At 56.9% G+C, this 16,759-nt stretch overlaps 1 protein-coding gene and 1 pseudogene across 3 annotated transcripts in view; one reads left to right on the forward strand and one right to left on the reverse strand.

Moving 5' to 3' along the window:
- The window catches only part of L1CAM (L1 cell adhesion molecule), a 25,130-nt gene extending 13,610 nt beyond the window's left edge, over positions 1 to 11,520 (reverse strand). Inside the window, exons 1-2 of one of the 3 annotated variants that reach the window (XM_025371731.1) lie at positions 11,411 to 11,520; positions 639 to 822 (exon numbers count right to left, since the gene is read on the reverse strand). In XM_025371731.1, coding sequence (XP_025227516.1) covers positions 639 to 714 — 76 coding nt within the window. In that variant the 5' untranslated portion in view covers positions 715 to 822; positions 11,411 to 11,520. Of the gene's footprint in view, positions 1 to 638; positions 924 to 991; positions 1,229 to 11,410 lie in introns of those variants that run through there. The other 2 variants (XM_025371733.1, XM_025371732.1) reach the window with 2 other exon arrangements.
- LOC112615311 lies at positions 8,777 to 15,030 on the forward strand (annotated as a pseudogene).
- The last annotated feature ends 1,729 nt before the right edge of the window (positions 15,031 to 16,759 follow it).

Raw genomic sequence — 16,759 nt, forward strand, 5'->3', positions numbered from 1 at the left:
CAACCTGCTTTGCCCCCAACAAATGTTACAACCAGAGACAAATGCTCCAGCAGCCCTGCCCCCATCCCCACCAAATAACTACACACGAAAAAGGGTCCAGAAGGCTGCTGAGCTGGGACCAGGATTTTTCAAGCCACCTTTTCCTGTCTCAGTTCAGAGACAGGGTGGCCAAGGGCCCAGGAGGAGAAAGAGAAACGGGGACAAGACTTGAACACAAGCCTTTGCACAAACCAGCTGAGGGCTGGGACAGCCCCATTCTCCTGCTGCCACACCCCTGTAGTGGGGGATGGAAGAGGAGGAGTCGGAGTGGGGCGGGCAGGGATGGGGCGGCTAAGGAGAGCATGGAGGAGGCCCAAGACCTCGTGGCCCTGTGCCGGGTTCGCTGTCCCTGGTGCTGAAATCGCCACGGCCGGCCGCGCCTGTCCCTGTCCATGGTGCTGACACGCCCCGCACCTTCTACCCTGCCCTTCTCTCCAGGGGTACCCAACGTCCTGGCTGTGTCCTGCCCACCCCATGCCCAGGAAAGGCCAGGGAGAGGAGTCAGAGTGCGGAACAAGGAGAAGGTGAGGAGGCAGAAGATAAAGAGGGGTCCAACATAGCGGCGAGGGGAGGCGCCCAGGTTCCCTTCAGCTACTCACATTCCTCGGGGATCTGGATAAGCAGGCAGGGGCTGCAGAGGAGGAGAGGCCACACATACCGCAGCGCCACGACCATCTTTCCCGGCAGCACCGCGCAGCACAGCCAGCCGGGCTCGGTTCAGGCTCCGGTCGCAGGGGAAGGGGTCTTGTGGTCGGCTTGGGGCGGGAGCTGGGAGTGGGGGCACTGGGAGAGGGGAGAAGGGAAGGGAAAGGTGGGGGAAGAGAGACGAGAGAACGGAAGGACGTTAGTGACTAACATCTGGGTAAGCCCGGGCTCTTGGCCCCGCCCTCAGCCCCGCCCCCAGCTGGCCGGCTTCTCCAGCCGTCCCCTCCCCATCCGCACCCCTCCCCACCTTGGAGGGAGAAATCTAGAAGAGATAGCCCGGGCTGGGCCTCCAGGTTGCCTTTTATTCCCTCTCTACTCTCTGTCTGCACCTTTCCTGCCAGCTGCCTACCCAGCACCAACTTGTTGCCCCATCAGCTCCCCTATGCATGGCACAGGCCACTGTGTGCACACCATCCCCGTATGTGTCTGCATGTGCCTGTGAGCAGGTGTCCGTGGGCATGTGTGTGGTTGTAGATCTGCATGCAGGGAGTGAGCTGAATGTGAGCTGGTATTTCTGTGGCGTGTCTTCTCTGGGAGGGGTTGCACTCATGAGTGGGTGTGTTAGTATGTGTGCCTGAGGGAATCAACACACAAGTCTGCTAGCTACGTGTGTCTTTATGTATCTGTGGAGATGAATCCATGTATCTATTATCTCTGTGTGCACATATATGTAAAGAAGAACTCTTCTTGCAGTCACGTTGCTATAGCTTTCAGAGCCAACTGATGCCTGGGTGCTGTACAGCCCTAAAAAGCTAATGGGGGACTTGGAAAATGGGATAGAGAAGGGAGGAAAGGGGCCCAAGATGGCTGCATTTCACAAAATAGTTTCAAGAAAATGAAGAAAGAATGGAGAAAGGGCCAGGCACGGTGGCTCATGCCTGTAATCCTCGTACTTTGGGAGGCTGAGGCAGGTGGACCACTTGAGGGTGGGAGTTTGAGACCAGCCTGGCCAACATGGTGGAACCCTGTCTCTACTAAAAATACAAAAAAAAAAAAAAAAAAAAAGCAAAGAAAAAAAAATTAGCTGTAGTGGTGGATGCCTGTAATGCCAGCTACTTGGGAGGCTGAGGCACGGGAGTCACTTGAGCCTGACAGGCAGAGGTTGCAGTGAGCCAAGACTGTGCCACTGCACTCCAGCCTGGGTGATGGAGTGAGACTCTGTCTAAAAATAAAAATAAAAATAAAAGGCCGGGCGCAGTGGCTCATGCCTGTAATCCCAGCAATTTGGGAGGCCGAGGTGGGTGGATCACCTGAAGTCAGGAGTTCAAAACCAGCCAGGCCAACATGGTGAAACCCTGTCTCTAGTAAAAATACAAAATTAGGGCCGGGCACGGTGGCTCAAGCCTGTAATCCCAGCACTTTGGGAGGCTGAGGCAGGCGGATCTTGAGGTCAGCAGTTTGAGACCAGCCTGGCCAACATGGTGAAATCCCATCTTTACTAAAAATACAAAAAAATTGGCCAGGCATGGCAGTGCATGCCTATAATCCTAGCTACTCAGGAGGCTGAGGCAGGAGAATCATTTGAACCCAGGAGACGGAGGTTGTGGTGAGTAGAGATTGTGCCATTGCACTCCAGCCTGGTCAACAGAGCAAGACTCTGTCTCAAAAAGAAAAAGTTAGCCTGGTGTGGTGGTGCATTCCTGTAATCCCAGCTACTCGGGAGGTTGAGGCAGGAGAATCTCCTGAATCCAGGAGGCTGAAGTTGCAGTGAGCCAAGATCACGCCATTGCACTCCAGCCTGGGCAACAAGAGAGAAATTCCATGAAAGGAAGGAAGGAAGGAAGGAAGGAAGGAAGGAAGGAAGGAGGAAAGAAAGAGGAAGGAAGGAAGGAAGGAAGGAAGGAAGGAAGGAAGGAAGGAAGGAAGGAAGGAAGGAAGAGGGAATGGGGAAGGAAGCCTTCCCTCGAGAATTGGTGTGGGAGATGAGAGCAAGGAGGAAAACAGCCCCCCTGCTGCTCCTCATCCCCCTTGGGGGCAAGAGAGGCCACTGAGGCCTCCTCCCTTCCAGATGCTCCAGGTTAGGGTCAGGACAGGGGTCAGGACAAGCTCTGGGACATTTTTTTTTTTTTTTTTTGAGATGGAGTCTTGCTCTGTCGCCCAGGCTGGAGTGCAGTGGCCGGATCTCAGCTCACTGCAAGCTCCGCCTCCCGGGTTTACACCATTCTCCTGCCTCAGCCTCCCGAGTAGCTGGGACTACAGGCGCCCGCCACCACGCCCGGCTAATTTTTTGTATTTTTTTAGTAGAGATGGGGTTTCACCGTGTTAGCCAGGATGGTCTCGATCTCCTGACCTTGTGATCCGCCCGTCTCGGCCTCCCAAAGTGCTGGGATTACAGGCTTGAGCCACCGCGCCCGTCCAGGACATTTTCTGTGAGAGTGTTTCTGACACTTCTTGTGTGTCTCAAAGTCCCAACTTCTAGGTCTTTGTCTGAGTCTTCAGAGCTCAACTGCTGCATGTGTCCACCCCAAACCCAAGCCACACCAACCATGTCCACATCCACCTACAAGTAAGTGGACCCAAAGACTAAGGGTCTGAAAGAGGGAGCTCCTCTGACAATGACAAGAAGAGGAAACAGACTCCCAAGTGGCCAGACCACTTCAATTACAAACAGGAAGTGGTTAAAGTGCAGGTGAGGCAAGAAAAGGTGTTGTTAGGTGACAGAGCTTGGAGGCTGAAGTCCCAGACTGGACGCTTTCATTTAATCCATACTGCACATCCTCCCTCTGCCCAGCCAGGACCTTATCAAAGCGGGTACCGAGTCTCAGCAGGAACACCGAAAGGATGGTAGAGAAGTCAGCCATGCTGTGCTAAGGCTCTGGGCCTTGTCAGTTTTGTGTAACAGAGTCACCCAAGAAGAGCTGTGAATGCAGCAGATCCTGTGGGGACTCTGGGCAGGAGCTTGCTGCAGAGGGTGGTGGAGAAGCAGCAGGGTGGGTCAGCATGCATGGCCTGGAGGCCAAGAGATGACTTGGAGGGTAAGAAGTGTGATTCCCAACCTGCAAGAGCTGGACCAGGGCCCAGAAGGGAGGAGCAACAGTGGATCTGTTCCACCCCAGCCTCTCCCCACAAAGCCAGTGGATCAGGGGAGGCCCCAGGCAGCACTGGCCTCAACTTCAAGGCCTGTAGGAGCAGTAGGAGACTCAGATCAGAGAGCAGATGATCAAACAGCAGCCTTGGGAGCTCTGAGCATTGGTCTTGGGAGGGGGAGGGGAGGAAACTGGAGCAAGGAGAAGCTCAAAGAAGGGCCCTCCTGCATATCAGAGGCTTGGGTGCTCTGGAGGTTGATGATTTCTGCCACGCAAGTTCCTCTATTTGTCCTCCAAATCTAGAATCCTGGAATGGTGTGTGGCATGTACACTCAGGGGAAATACAATATCCCCAAACCCCTGGTCCCCACTCCCTGCCCCATCCCGGCGCTATCCTATCTTCCCACAGGCTCATATCCAACTTCTTTTTTGGTCTCCCAGTATTTTCCACCCAGCTTTCCACCGCCCTGGGCACTTGGAGACAGGCAGGAAGCAGCCAGAAGGTTGCGCTCCCTCTTCCCCTCCCTCTTCCCCTCCCACTGCTGCTGGGTCTCTGATCTCTCACCGTTCCTCAGGCAATTACAGAGCAAGCGGCTAGGGTTGTCAGCTCAGCAGGCCTTCTACCTCCCACCAGCACCACCAAGGGCAAAGGAGCGGGGAGGGGATGTGTTCCACAGATGGAGCCAAGGCCGGGTCTGCCAAGGGTGACAGACAGAGTGAGAAGAGGCAGGAGGGAGCAGGAGACAAAGACAGATGTAGGAAGACAGCGCTAACCACGATGGAGACGGTTAGGGAGGTGGGGAAATTCAGAAACGGAGACCCAGGCAGCAGGGAAAGGGAGAGAAGAGGAAACCGGAGCACAAAGGGTGAGAGGCAGCCGCAGAGAGCGCTGCTGAGAAATGGCAGAAAGAGCGAGAAGAGTGAGGGGTGGGGGTGGGCGTGTGCACGTGCGCATGCGCGTGCGCACAGGCCGCCTGCACAGCATCCTTGTCCCTAGGGGCTGTGCCAGGCAAGGGGCGGGGAGGAAGGAAGATGGTCCTGGGTCAGTGGAGGGGCTTCCAAGTGTGGACGTCATGCTGGCCTGGGAGCAGGGTAGAGACAGACAGAGGGTGGAGAAGCTGTGAGCTGGGGCCGGAAGAGCCTACAAAGCCCCATGCAACAGAGCATCAAGGCCCTGCCCACTTGTGGCACTGGGCAAGGGACGGCCGTGAGACAGGATGAATGGTGCACTGCTGGCTGACCCATGCCAAGCCAGGGAACAGGTGGTGGGTTTCCTGCTGTGGGTAGGGATGGGAGAGGGAAAAGCACCCAGAAGACCCCAGAGAAGCCTTCCAATATTGCTGCTGGCTGGGAGTAAGCGGCCACCTGGCTGGAGGAGACACACATGTGTTAGGCCAACAGTGATCATGTCTGACCATGCACTGAGTGGACAGTAGCCGCTGTGCTGGGGCAGTTGAAGGTGGGACCGTTCCTGAGTAAGTCCGGTCCCAAACCCATCCTCCCTGGTGGGAAAGGACCAGGGAGGCAAGGGTCAGGCCCAGCAGCCTACAGGGAGGGGTTCAGCCCCAGAAGAACCTCGCCCCATCCCACCCTACCTGGCCTCCCACTATGACCGCAGGTCCCTCAGGGAGTCCTCTGTCCTCTGCTCCGAAATGCCTGCTTCGGTCTGACGGGAAGCAGCTTGCCAGGGAGGGACCTGGGAGGTCGTGGAGCCTGGCTAGACCTGGGGTGGCTGCCTCCTCTCTGAAAACACACACACACACACACACACCATCACCACCACCACCACCACCACACACCTTGGGAAGGGAACCTCCAGCGGTGCCCTGCACATGTGCCCTGCACACCTGCCTGTCAGTTCTCAGGTTCTGCCTGGAGTTCCTCTCAAAGGAAAAGCAACAAGAGGGCCCTTCAACAGCACAGCAGAGACTCCCCAGCTTCTCCTGCCCTTGTCTTCTGGGGACATGGTGCCTGGTGACCCAATGGGTCAGAGTGGGGGTGGGGCTGGGGGCTCAGCACAGGGCACATGACGGTCAGAGTGTGGTGCTAGGCCCATATGCTTGCAGGCCTGGGAGCCTGGGGGTCTTTTGTGCCTGTTGGTGTGTATATGATGGTGTGGGTGTCACTTACACCCCTTGCACTGTGTCCCTTTAAGGCTCCCGCTGGCCCTCCCCCTGAGGCTGTGGCTGGCAGGTTTCTATGGTGATGCAGCCCGAGTCCCTCGGTAGCAGAGGTGGGGGAGCCAGAGGTGGGGAAGCCAAGGAAAGCCTTGTTATGTGTTATGTAGACAGCACATAAAGGGGGCTGCTCCAGGGAGCCCCCACAGGTACCTGGGGGCCCAGAAGTCCTTTATGACTGCTACTTAGTCCCTGCACTCCCCACCTCACCCCTCCCTAAGGGGGTACCCCCCAGAGAGTGAGCCTTCAGCCCCCTCATCTCGCCTGAGGCTTTAGTCTCCAAGGCAACTACAGCTCACCTGTCATGGACCATTCTCCTTAAAAGATGGGGAGAAGAGACAGAGGTTTACCTTTTGTGGGGGTGCAGGGAGGATGATCTTGACTACTGGGAAAGGGAGGGAGGAGCCCCACTCCATCCCCGAAATCACATCCCTCTGTGGTCTGTTCTATTAAATCAACCCTCGGCGTGGACTTACCACATACCAGAAAGTCTCATGAGCACTTCCAAGCACATCCACTCATCTCCTCCCCAGATTTGCCCCAGGGAGAGAGGTGCTATCATCATCCCCATTTTACAGATGAGAAACGGAGGCTCAGAAAACTGGAAACTGTGTCCAAGATCACAGAGCTGGCACTGGCTCTCAGCAGGGGTGGGGTTCTAGAGGGCATGGTGGCTCCCCAAGTTGCCTCTCAGAGGCTCTGGCATCCTAATATGTGTGCCTGCTAGGCTTCCCAGGGGACCAGTGGCCTGAGCAAGGATGGCCTCCAAGCCATCCTGCCCCACGGGGAGGGCTTATTTGCCAGGCAGATGGCAGGCAAATGTAGGGGGCAGGGAGTGACATCTTGGGATGGAGGCCATGCGGAAGAAGGATGTGATCAACATCACGTCTCAGCACAGAGCTGAAGCCTGACACTAAACAAACCCCCAAGTCCCCCACCCAGGTACCCAGTCCAAGAGAAGGCCAACTCCTTTCCCTTTTGGGTTTGGGGACAGGCTGGTTTCTTGGTCCCCTCTTCTGCTGTCTGAAATCTGGACTTTTTCTTGCAGCCAGAGGCTCCAGAACCCTCCCAGAGAGGCCTGTCTCCAATCAGCACTTAGGGACAGCACTAGACCCATTCTTGTGTCAAAGGGGATACTGATGCCCAGCAGCTGGCAAGGCTTCAGCCTCCCAGACCCCTAGAAGGCCAGAGAAATGCGGTGGCAGCAAAAATAGGGCTCCTCTCCAGCCCCGGGCCTCCTCAGTGAGCTAGGATAACCCTAGTACTAGAGGGGACTTCAGGGGTCAGGCCAGAAGGAACAGAGTGCATCCAGTTCCTGGGGCTGTGGCCTGAAAAGCAGAGCAGGGAGGGAGTCGAGCCTGAGGCAGGGAGAGGCCCTGGCCCACATCAGTCCTGGAACACCTAGCCTGTGTTGGTTTGAGGGGGTGGGGTGGAGGTGCCTGGAAACAGCTCAGACACTGCCAGGCCCCATCGGCCCCCTCCAGGGGACCCACTCCCAAAGGGTTAAAGGGCAGAGGGGGACACAGGAAGCCCGGGGGCAGACAATGGAGCCTCTGTGATCCCCAGGGCTTGGGCATTCCTAAGTCATGAACACAGACGCAGATGGCTGGGGGAGAGGGCCACAGGGAACCCCCCTCCACTGAAGCACAGCCTGGGTTGGCCAGAGGCTCTGTCCCCATATCATGCATCGCTGCTTCCAACCACTGCAGCCGCCACCCTCAGCCCCACCCCTTCCCAGCACAGGCCCTGTTGGGGCATCTGAGGAGACCCACGTGGCCACATGACAATATCTGTGTGCATGCTGGCTCATGAACACACACATACATGCAGCCAAATATATGACCCCACCCAGACAAACAGGAATACTGGAAGTTACACACACACAAATACACAAACACAAGCAGAGACACAAACCCCACACATGCAGATAGGAAGACTGCCTGGCTGGAGGGCTGGGGGCAGAGGGGCTCCCGGGACTCAGTCTCTTTCCTTCAAGCTCCACTCTCAGACTCACACTGGGATGGACGGGCTCAGAAGTCCTCCTTGGCCAAGTGCATGGAGCCCAGGACGCTGCCACCCTCCTGCCCCACCCAACCCCTGGCCCGCGCAGCTGCCCCTGCTGGGCATAAGGGCCAGTTAGATGAGCAGGAGCTGCTGACTGGCGGTGGCTGGGCACTCCCTCTGCAGCTTTCCAACCTGGGAAGAACACGGGGGCCTGGGGAGGGGGCCACTGGACAAAGAAAAGCTTCTAGAAAGAACAGCGACCAGACCCTTCCCGGCTCCTCCCTCTATTTCCAGCCACAGCCTTCAGGAAGCCACAAAGACCCTGTTGATATCTGGGGAAGAAGCAGGCTGGGCAGGCTACCTCCCCCAGTGCTTGTCTGGCTGGTATTCACCAGGCACCCCCCATCCAGCCTTCCACTCAGACAAGGCCCCCATGGGGGGTCTGGGCCCAACCCTAAGGCATAGAGTCCAGCAGAGGGGTGCTGAGTGGCTGCTGGACAGGGCACAACCTCAGGGCCTTCAAGGGTGAGGCAGGGGCAGCTAGGGGGGACAGGGAGAGGAGAAGAGTGGTGGAAGACAGACAAAAGGGTAAGCAGAGAGATGGAGCAGAGCCCCGACAGGAAGGGGGAAGAGGGGAGGGAGGGCCAGGCAGGCAGAGGCAGAGGGAGGAGACAGGGAGTGGTGTACCCCATCCCTGGCAGCAGCAGACTTCTTCCTAGAAGGAGGGGGAAGGTGATGGCCCTGGGGGTGGGGCGCAGGGAGACGTGGGAGGCTTCAGAGGAGAGAGCTGCGGGGCGGGGGAAGCAGGAGAGGGAGGTGTCCGGGATGGGCCAGATCAGAGCAAGTAAGAGCGACTGTGAGGGCAGGGATGCTGCAGGCCCATTCCAGATGGCCCCACCCAGGGACCCAACCCCAGCCCATCGTGAGGGCAGAGGACAGGGCAATGAGCACCCTGCTGGGGACCCTAGAGGGGCATCCAGACCCCCTGCGTCCCCCACTGTCTGAACCACGGGGGATGGGGGGCACGGCCCCCACTCATGCCCACAGAGGGAAGCCTGGCAGACCAGGGGCTTGGCTGGAATCCCCATCCTTGCAGACCTCCTCACAGGACCCCACCGCTACCCCGTGTTCTCCCGTGAACGTGCCCTCCTGGAGCCTGGGCCACTCTGCAAGGCCACATCACCCTCACATCCAGAAAAGCACCCAGTTGCAGCCATTCCAAGCTTTGAAAGGGATCTTGGTGATCAAGGAACCTACCCCCATGGGAAAGGGACCGACTATCCCAAGTCCTTGGGCTGGGGGCTGGCCAGTATGGCACACAGGCCTGTCTCCTCGACCCTCACGGGCCAGTCCTGGCCAGGTGCATGCCAAGGAAGGCGCCAGCTGTAGGTCCAGGGGTGGAAAGGGCTCAGAACTGGGAGAGGCTGATTGGGGGCACAACCTGGGCACCCTGCTCACTGTAGCAGCCTTCAGGCCAGGCCCTTCCTCACTCTCTGCCTCCCTTTTCCCTTCAGATAATCATCAAGAAAAAAAGGAAACAAGTGACACCCCACGAAGACAGGGATGACGCTGCTCCAGTGTGCCACTGGCTCTTCCATGGGCAGCCCAGAGCCCGGCCCAAAGGAGCACTGGCAGTGAGCAGCTGCCCAGTACATGACTGCCCATCGCTGGGATGCTTAGCACCCGGGTAGGGAAGCTCTTCACTGGCTGCAGGGCAGCGGACCCCGCCACCTTGAAGCGCTGATTGTCCTCCTGATGCTCAGCAGGGGGCTGGCAGCTGGGAAGGGGAGGGGGAGGAGCCTTTTAGGAGTGCGGTGTAGCAAACCAGGGAGGCTGGGGCGTGCTGAACGTGTTTCCCTCTTGGTGATCAGATCACCAGCGATTCTTAATTTCTTTTGTTCTTTTCTGTATATTTCAAGTGTCCTACAATAAGATGTATTATTTTCGGGATCATACACACACAAACATCAATAAATATGGAGAGAGACTCAGTTGCAGCAGAGAGAAATGACCAGGAGCCAGGGAGGTGGGAAGGTCCCAGGCCCAACCCTGCCCCGAACTTCCCATGTGGCCAAGACAGCTAAGTCCTCAAAGGCTCTGGGGCCCACAGGTGTGCACATGCGGGGCTGCATGGGAGCTGTGCCAGGGAAGAGGCCGGGCTGGGCCAAGTCCCACCACCTGCAGCAAGGAGCCGATGGGAGGGGAGAGGCCCCCGACTCAGAAAGATGACACTGGGCAGCAGCCCCCGGGGAAAGAAGGGAGGACTGCAGTGATTTATGTCAGGGCCACGTGAGTCAGCAGAGATGGCACTGGGCTGCCCCGATGCCCCTGCCTTCAGGGTGGGGTTAATAAGGGCAGGGTAGGGGGTGCCAGGCCCCACTCCTTCTGGGGAAGGGGCAGATGGCTCTAGGCCTGCCTTCCTGAGACGGGCAGTGATAGGTGGGGGGTCCAGATACCCTGTTGGGGGCAATGGATTGTAGTACCTGTTCTTTGCAATCCCTGCCAACCAAGAGGCCCCAAAAGTCTGTCTTGGAAAGGAAGGAATAGGAATCGCTGACCCCTCCCATAACCGCACAGAGATGGGAAGATGTGGCAGTGGGCAAAAGACCTGCAATGCGCAGGAACCGTCTGAGCCAGTGAGGCCCACCCTCCTCACCCCGACCTGATGGACCCTACCTGATGGACACCCATGCACGGGAGGCGCAGCAGTGTGTGCCCGAACCGACCTCACCCACTGCAGCCCTGACTGGCCACAGAGCCTGTGGAAACGGGCTCCAGAGGTGCCCTGCGCCTCCAGGGAGGAGCCCCTGGCTCTGCGGCAGGTTTTCAGGTGAGCCCGGAGGAGCCCAGGCTGGGATTTGGAAAGAAGAAGGAGGAGAACAAAGCCCCCCAACCTTGGGGCGGAGGGCAGGCAGCGCCCAGTCCCGTTCACTCCCTTCCCCGCTTTGCAGGGGCGGCTTATTCCAATCTCCCCTCACCACGCTGTCAGCCGGGGTTTTCAACCAAACTGGGCTCTCGGCTGGGGATGAGGGGGCAGCCACGCCCAGGGCCACACCCCACGGCGGCCGGTGAGGGAGCGCTCAGCCCGATCTGGCTTCTTTTCTCAGACACGCATACGCGCACGGGGACCCGCCAACTTCAGCCCCCGCCTGCCCACACAGACCCTACCTGACGCCCCCCGCCCTGTTCTCTCGCCCAGGCCAGCATATGGGGCGCCGCCCAGGTACCCTTCACCTGTCGGGCTCGGGCACCCGGCCTCCCTCCCCCGCCCCGCTCCCGCCCGCGGTGCCTGGAGCCGGACGCCCTGCATGGGTGGGGCTCCGTCAGCAACGCAGGTTACCGCGGGCCGGACCGGGCCGGGCGGCGCTCCCTGGTCCGTGCACCCCGGGCAGAGTGGGGTGGGAGACGCCGGGGATCGCAGCCGCGGCCCGGGCGCACGGGGAAGCCAGCCCGCCTTACCTGCGCTGTGGCCACCGCTGGGGCTGCCCGCCCAGCCTCCGCGCACGCCGGCCTCGGACCCGCCGACCGAGCGCGTCTGTGATGCCGATGCTGCGGCAGCAGCGGCGGTGGCGGGGCGGGGCTGGCGTGCGCGCGGGGCGGGGGAGGGGAGCGCCGGGGAGGAGAAGGAGGGAGGAGTGAGATCACCTCCCCGACCGCCCGCCCCGCCCCGCCCCGCCGCACCCTAGCCCCTGGTTCCAGCCGAGCGCGACTCGGGCTGGGGGCCCCCGGGCAGCCCACTCAGGGAGCTCATTGGGATCCCAGTCGACGGGTCCCGCCAGACCCCCTCCCCAGCGGACCAGGAGTCTCCGGCCGGAGAGTGTTCCCAGCCCCAGCGCAAGGGAGCCCGCTGTGAAGGCTCGGAGCGGGAATCGCGGGGCGAGAGTGCTCCCAGAGACCTGGGGCCGGGCGGTGGAGAGAGGAGTCCGACAAGGAAGGGGATTCTCCCCCAGTCTCGGCCCGGCCCTCGACGGCGCAGGCCAGCGATGGGCATCGCATGTAACGCCCCCTCCCCCCGACACACACACACATACCCAGGGCAGGACTCCCGGGACCTCTCCCGAATGCCCCCCCGATCCTGAGCTCCCAGTTCGGGTCCTAATGGGAGGGGTGCGGGGGCTTCGATCTCCAGCGTGTTGGGGAGGCGCCGCGGAGGGCGGGCTCCTGCGCACCCCAGAGCCCAGGCGGGCGGCAGAGTAGGAGGCGAGTCCAGGGGCGACAGGGTCTCGGAGAGGGTATCCCTCGAACTGCCACCCCCAACTCCCAGATTTTCCTCCAGCTCTCCGGTGTCTTATTTCTTTGTCCTCGGGATTGGCCTCATTCGACCTTTCCCGCCGACCCCACTCTCTCCCACTCTCCCCGCAGCCCTGCACAGGATCGAGAAGGAAGGAGCTCCTCCCCAGCGCCCCCTTCTAGGCTCAAGGCCATGACCTCACAGGCGAGGAAGCAAAATGGAGGGGTAGGAATTCCGGAGCTGGCGAGCTGGCTGCAGCCGCAGGGCTAGGAAGGCCTAGAGCCCTGATGGCAGATTACAGCTCTGGTGGCCAAGATATTTTTATGGGCATGCCTGTTGCCCAGTGAAGCATTCCAGGGGCCCTCAACTCAGTCTCACAAGATTCCCCAAGTGGTGTGGGGCCCTGGAGGGCCCACATGGGAGCAGCCCTGGCATCCTGGCTTGGATGCCCCACCCCCATAGTGCCAGCTTCAGTTCCCCTGGAATGGGAAGCTTGCGGTGACCCACCTGTGCTCAGAGAGGGTCTGGATGCCATGTTTGCCCAGTCTTTAGGAGGGAAATGGACAAGACTAGGCACCTGAGTGAAGGTGGACAGCTAGGGAGACTGCTCCCAGAGTGGAGGCACCTGCAGGGCATCTTCAGGTGACAGCAGAGGAAACTGAGCCTGCCTGGGTCACGAGGCCAGCGGGCCCATGAGCTGGGCGAAGAGGGTGTGTTTTCCATGAGGCACTGAGCTGTGGTCAGCTTTCTGCCTTTGCTGATCTGAACTCTGATAGGCCTCTCTCCTCTCCAGCTGCTGCCTCCACTCACTCCCTATGTTCCCAGCCTTTTCTCCAAGCCCCAACTTCTGCAAATCCTTTCCCTAATCTAGGGTTTGATGCCCATCAGGATGATGACTTTGACAGGGGTGAAGTAAGCAGAGAATAGAGCCCGTTTATATGCTACTGCTAATGTGTAGTGATGGGTCCATTTATGATAACAAAAAATTCATTACTAGGACACACGACATCACATTTCCTGAGCAGAGCCATGGACCTGCCATCATTACGTTTCCTGCACATTTAAATTGCACACCAACCTGGGGAGGTCTGTTGAAGCATTCGCCCCACGTTACAGATGAGAAAACCAAAGCCCACAGAGCTCAAGGGCTGGGTCCAGCAGGCACAGTTAGGAAGGTCTCTTTATCTCCACTGGCTCATTGCATCCACACACACACCTCCCCCAGATGACAGTGCTGTTATTATCCTCACTCTACCAGTGAGGTACCCAAGGTCCAGAGAGGGGCAGTCATGCAACCAGGAAATAATTGGCACTATCAGTGCCCCCATTTCACAGATGAGGAAACCAAGGTCCAGAGAGGTCAAATGACCCACCCAAGATCGCCCAGAAGGTAAATGGCAGAACTGGGACTTGAATTCCCTTCTGCTTGACCACAATGTCCATTCTCACTTCCATGTAATGAGGTGGAGGAGCCAATGGGAGCAAAAGCAAGAGTGACAGAAGACCAAGGGCAGGGTAAGTCCCAGGAGAAGCAGGAGGGACTGGCCCTGAACAAGAGGCAAGCCACCCCTCCACTGCCATGTGCTTGCTGTGGCGGTTAGGGAGACACCAAGCAGACAGATGGCTGCCTCTTTCCCTTCAACGTCAAGTGCTTCTCACAGCCCTGCTCCCTGTGACCCACCCCTCACAGACACAGTGGACTGGACAAGGGAAGCCCCAGACTGACCCTGTGATGAGCATGTGGAAGTCGAAGAAGCCACAGCCAACAGTGGGGCAGGAAGGAAGGGCCAGCAGGCAGGCAAGCTGCGTTCAGCCAGACATGTCTTTCTCTGTTCTCCTTTCAATCTTTCTGTGCCTTCATATCTCAGGTGTGGCGCTTGGAAACAGCACATAGTTGGGTTTTGGTTTCGTTTGACTCTGTCTAACAATTCTTGTCTTTTTAAAAATCAGCTTTGAGACCAGCCTGGGCAGCAACATAGTGAGATCCCATCTCTTAAAAAAAAAATAGAAAAGTTAGTCAGGCATGGTGGTGCATGCCTATAGTCTCAACTACTCAGGAGGCTGAGGTGGGAGGATCCCTGGAGCCCAAGAGGTTGAGGCTGCAGTGAGCCATGATCACACCACTACACTCCAGCCTGGGCGACAGAGTGAAACCCTGTCTCAAAAAAAAAAAAAAAAAAATCAGTTTTATTGGAGTATAGTTTACATACAGTAAAATTCATCCTTTTGAGGTTTACAGTTCAATGAGTTTTGGTGAATGTTGTGTAACCATCACCAAAACCACGCTCTAGAACATCTCATCACCTCTCCAAATTCCCACATGCCCTTTGCAGCCAACCACTCCCTCCACCCCCTGCCCTTGGCCACCTCTGATTTGATTTCTGTCTTTTCTAAACTTTATTATAAATTGAATCATGCGGTATGTATTCTTTTGTCTGGCTTCTTTCACGCAGCATACGTTTTGAGCTTCATCCGTGTTGGTGTGTGTGTTTGTGTGTGTGTGTGTGAGAGAGAGAGAGAGAAAGAGAGAGAGAGAGCGAGAGAGAGCAGTGCATTTCCTTTTGATTGCCGAATAGTATTCCATTGTTTGGCTGGATCGGGGTTTGTTCAGCCATTCACCCGCTGAAGGACACTTGGGTGGTTTCCTGCTTTGTGTCATTATGATGGAGTGGCTCTAAACATTTATGTGCAGGCTTGTGTGTAAACGCGCATCTTCATTTCTCTAAGGTAACTGCTTAGGAGTGGATTGTTCGGTCAAGTGGTAGATTGACGTTGAACCTGCCTTTGTCTTTGGACTGTGCAGGTCAGCTGGTCGCACAGTGATGACTGCTATTATCTCTGGATGTAGTCATGCCAGCTGAGTGTTTGCTTTCTATTTGTCCTGCTTTCCCCATTTCTCTCCCCCACCTCCACTTCATTATTTTTTTATTAGTGTTGTTATTACTTTGAGACAAGGTCTTGCTCTGTTGCCTAGGCTGGAGTGCAGGGGTGTGACCAGGGCTCACTGCAACCTTGACCTCCTGGGCTCAAGTGATCCTCCCACCACAGCCTCCCAAGTACTGGGACAACAGATGTGCCACCACCATACCTGACTAATTTTTTTTTCTTTTTTTGGTAGAAGTGAGGTCTCACTATGTTGCCCAGACTGGTCTTGAACTCCTGGGCTCAAGTGGTGATCCACCTGCCTTGGCCTCACAAAAGTGCTGGGATTACAGGAGTGAGCCACTGCACCCGGCCTCACCCCCACTTTGTATCAGTGAAGGTGTGTTCGGAGTTGATTCCTTCCAGTGGGTTCTTGGTCTGGCTGACTTCAAGAATGAAGCTGCGGACCTTCGCAGTGAGTGTTACAGTTCTTAAAGGTGGCACAGACCCAAAGTGTGAGCAGCAGCAAGATTTATTGTGAAGAGTGAAAGAACAAAGCTTCCACGGCATGGAAGGGGACCCAAGCGGGTTGCCCCTGCTGGTGGAGGGAAGGTGGGGTAGCCAGCTTTTATTCCCTTATTTTTCACCTCCCACATCCTGCTGATTGGTCCATTTTACAGAGTGCTGATTGGTGCATTTACAATCCTCTAGCTAGACACAGAGTGCTGATTGGTGCATTTTTACAGACTGCTGATTGGTGTGTTTACAATCCTCTAGCTAGATAGAAAAGTTCTCCAAGTCCCCACTTGACCCAGGAAGTCTAGCTGGCTTCACCTCTCAAAGGTTCAGGATAGGAAGCAGAAATTCCTCCTGTGATCATGAACAGAAAGGAATTCTGTAGAAGTGATCAGATGCGTACTTGACCATTGGATGGGTCAAAAGAGTGGACTCTGGGCTGGGTGTCAGTAACACCAGTGCAGACCTGGCTCCCCAAGGAAGCTGCTACCTCTGCCACCATCCACAAGGTGGGGGATTGGGAGGCGGCCAGTGTAACCTTTGAGTTCAAAAAGATACCACCAAAGTCATGACCTGAGGATCAGCAAGCTGGGACCTGGAAGCCATTGCCACAAGTGCCCCTCAACAACCAAGGAGTGGAGGTTAGACCCCAGAAATTCCTTGATGTCTAGCAGAAACGCAGCCCCACACAGCAGAAGGGTGACTTCTCTTCCTTCGGTCATCCAAACTTCATGTGAGCACACCAGATTGGCAAAACTAAATTTGCTTCCCAAAGCCCAGCTGCTCTGGAGTCTGGGACATTTCCAGCCTCTGCCATGCAGAGCCCACGAGGTGGGAGTGAGTGCCCAGAGCTGTCAACACACCCAGGGAGACGCTCTGCTCTTGGTCATCTTTTAGATGGACTGGATTTGTTTTCTTATTCTATTTTCCCCTCTGTTTAGAAGTGTTCTATGAAATTTTTAGTAGTTCCTCTACCTATTTTAACATGTATTCTTAACAAAGTCTAAAGTTAACCAATACCTCTGCTCTGTTGGTTTTAATGTAGGTGCATAAATTATTTGATACTCCTGCCTTCAAGAGGTAGTGCCTAATTCTCCTCCTCTTGAGTATAGGCTGGACTCGGTGGCTCACTTTTTTTTTTTTTTTTTTTTTTTTTTTTTGAGATGGAGTTTTGCTGTTGTTGCCCAGGCTGGAGTGCA

Source organism: Theropithecus gelada, chromosome X (assembly GCF_003255815.1).
Source record: "Theropithecus gelada isolate Dixy chromosome X, Tgel_1.0, whole genome shotgun sequence".
Taxonomy (NCBI): domain Eukaryota; kingdom Metazoa; phylum Chordata; class Mammalia; order Primates; family Cercopithecidae; genus Theropithecus; species Theropithecus gelada.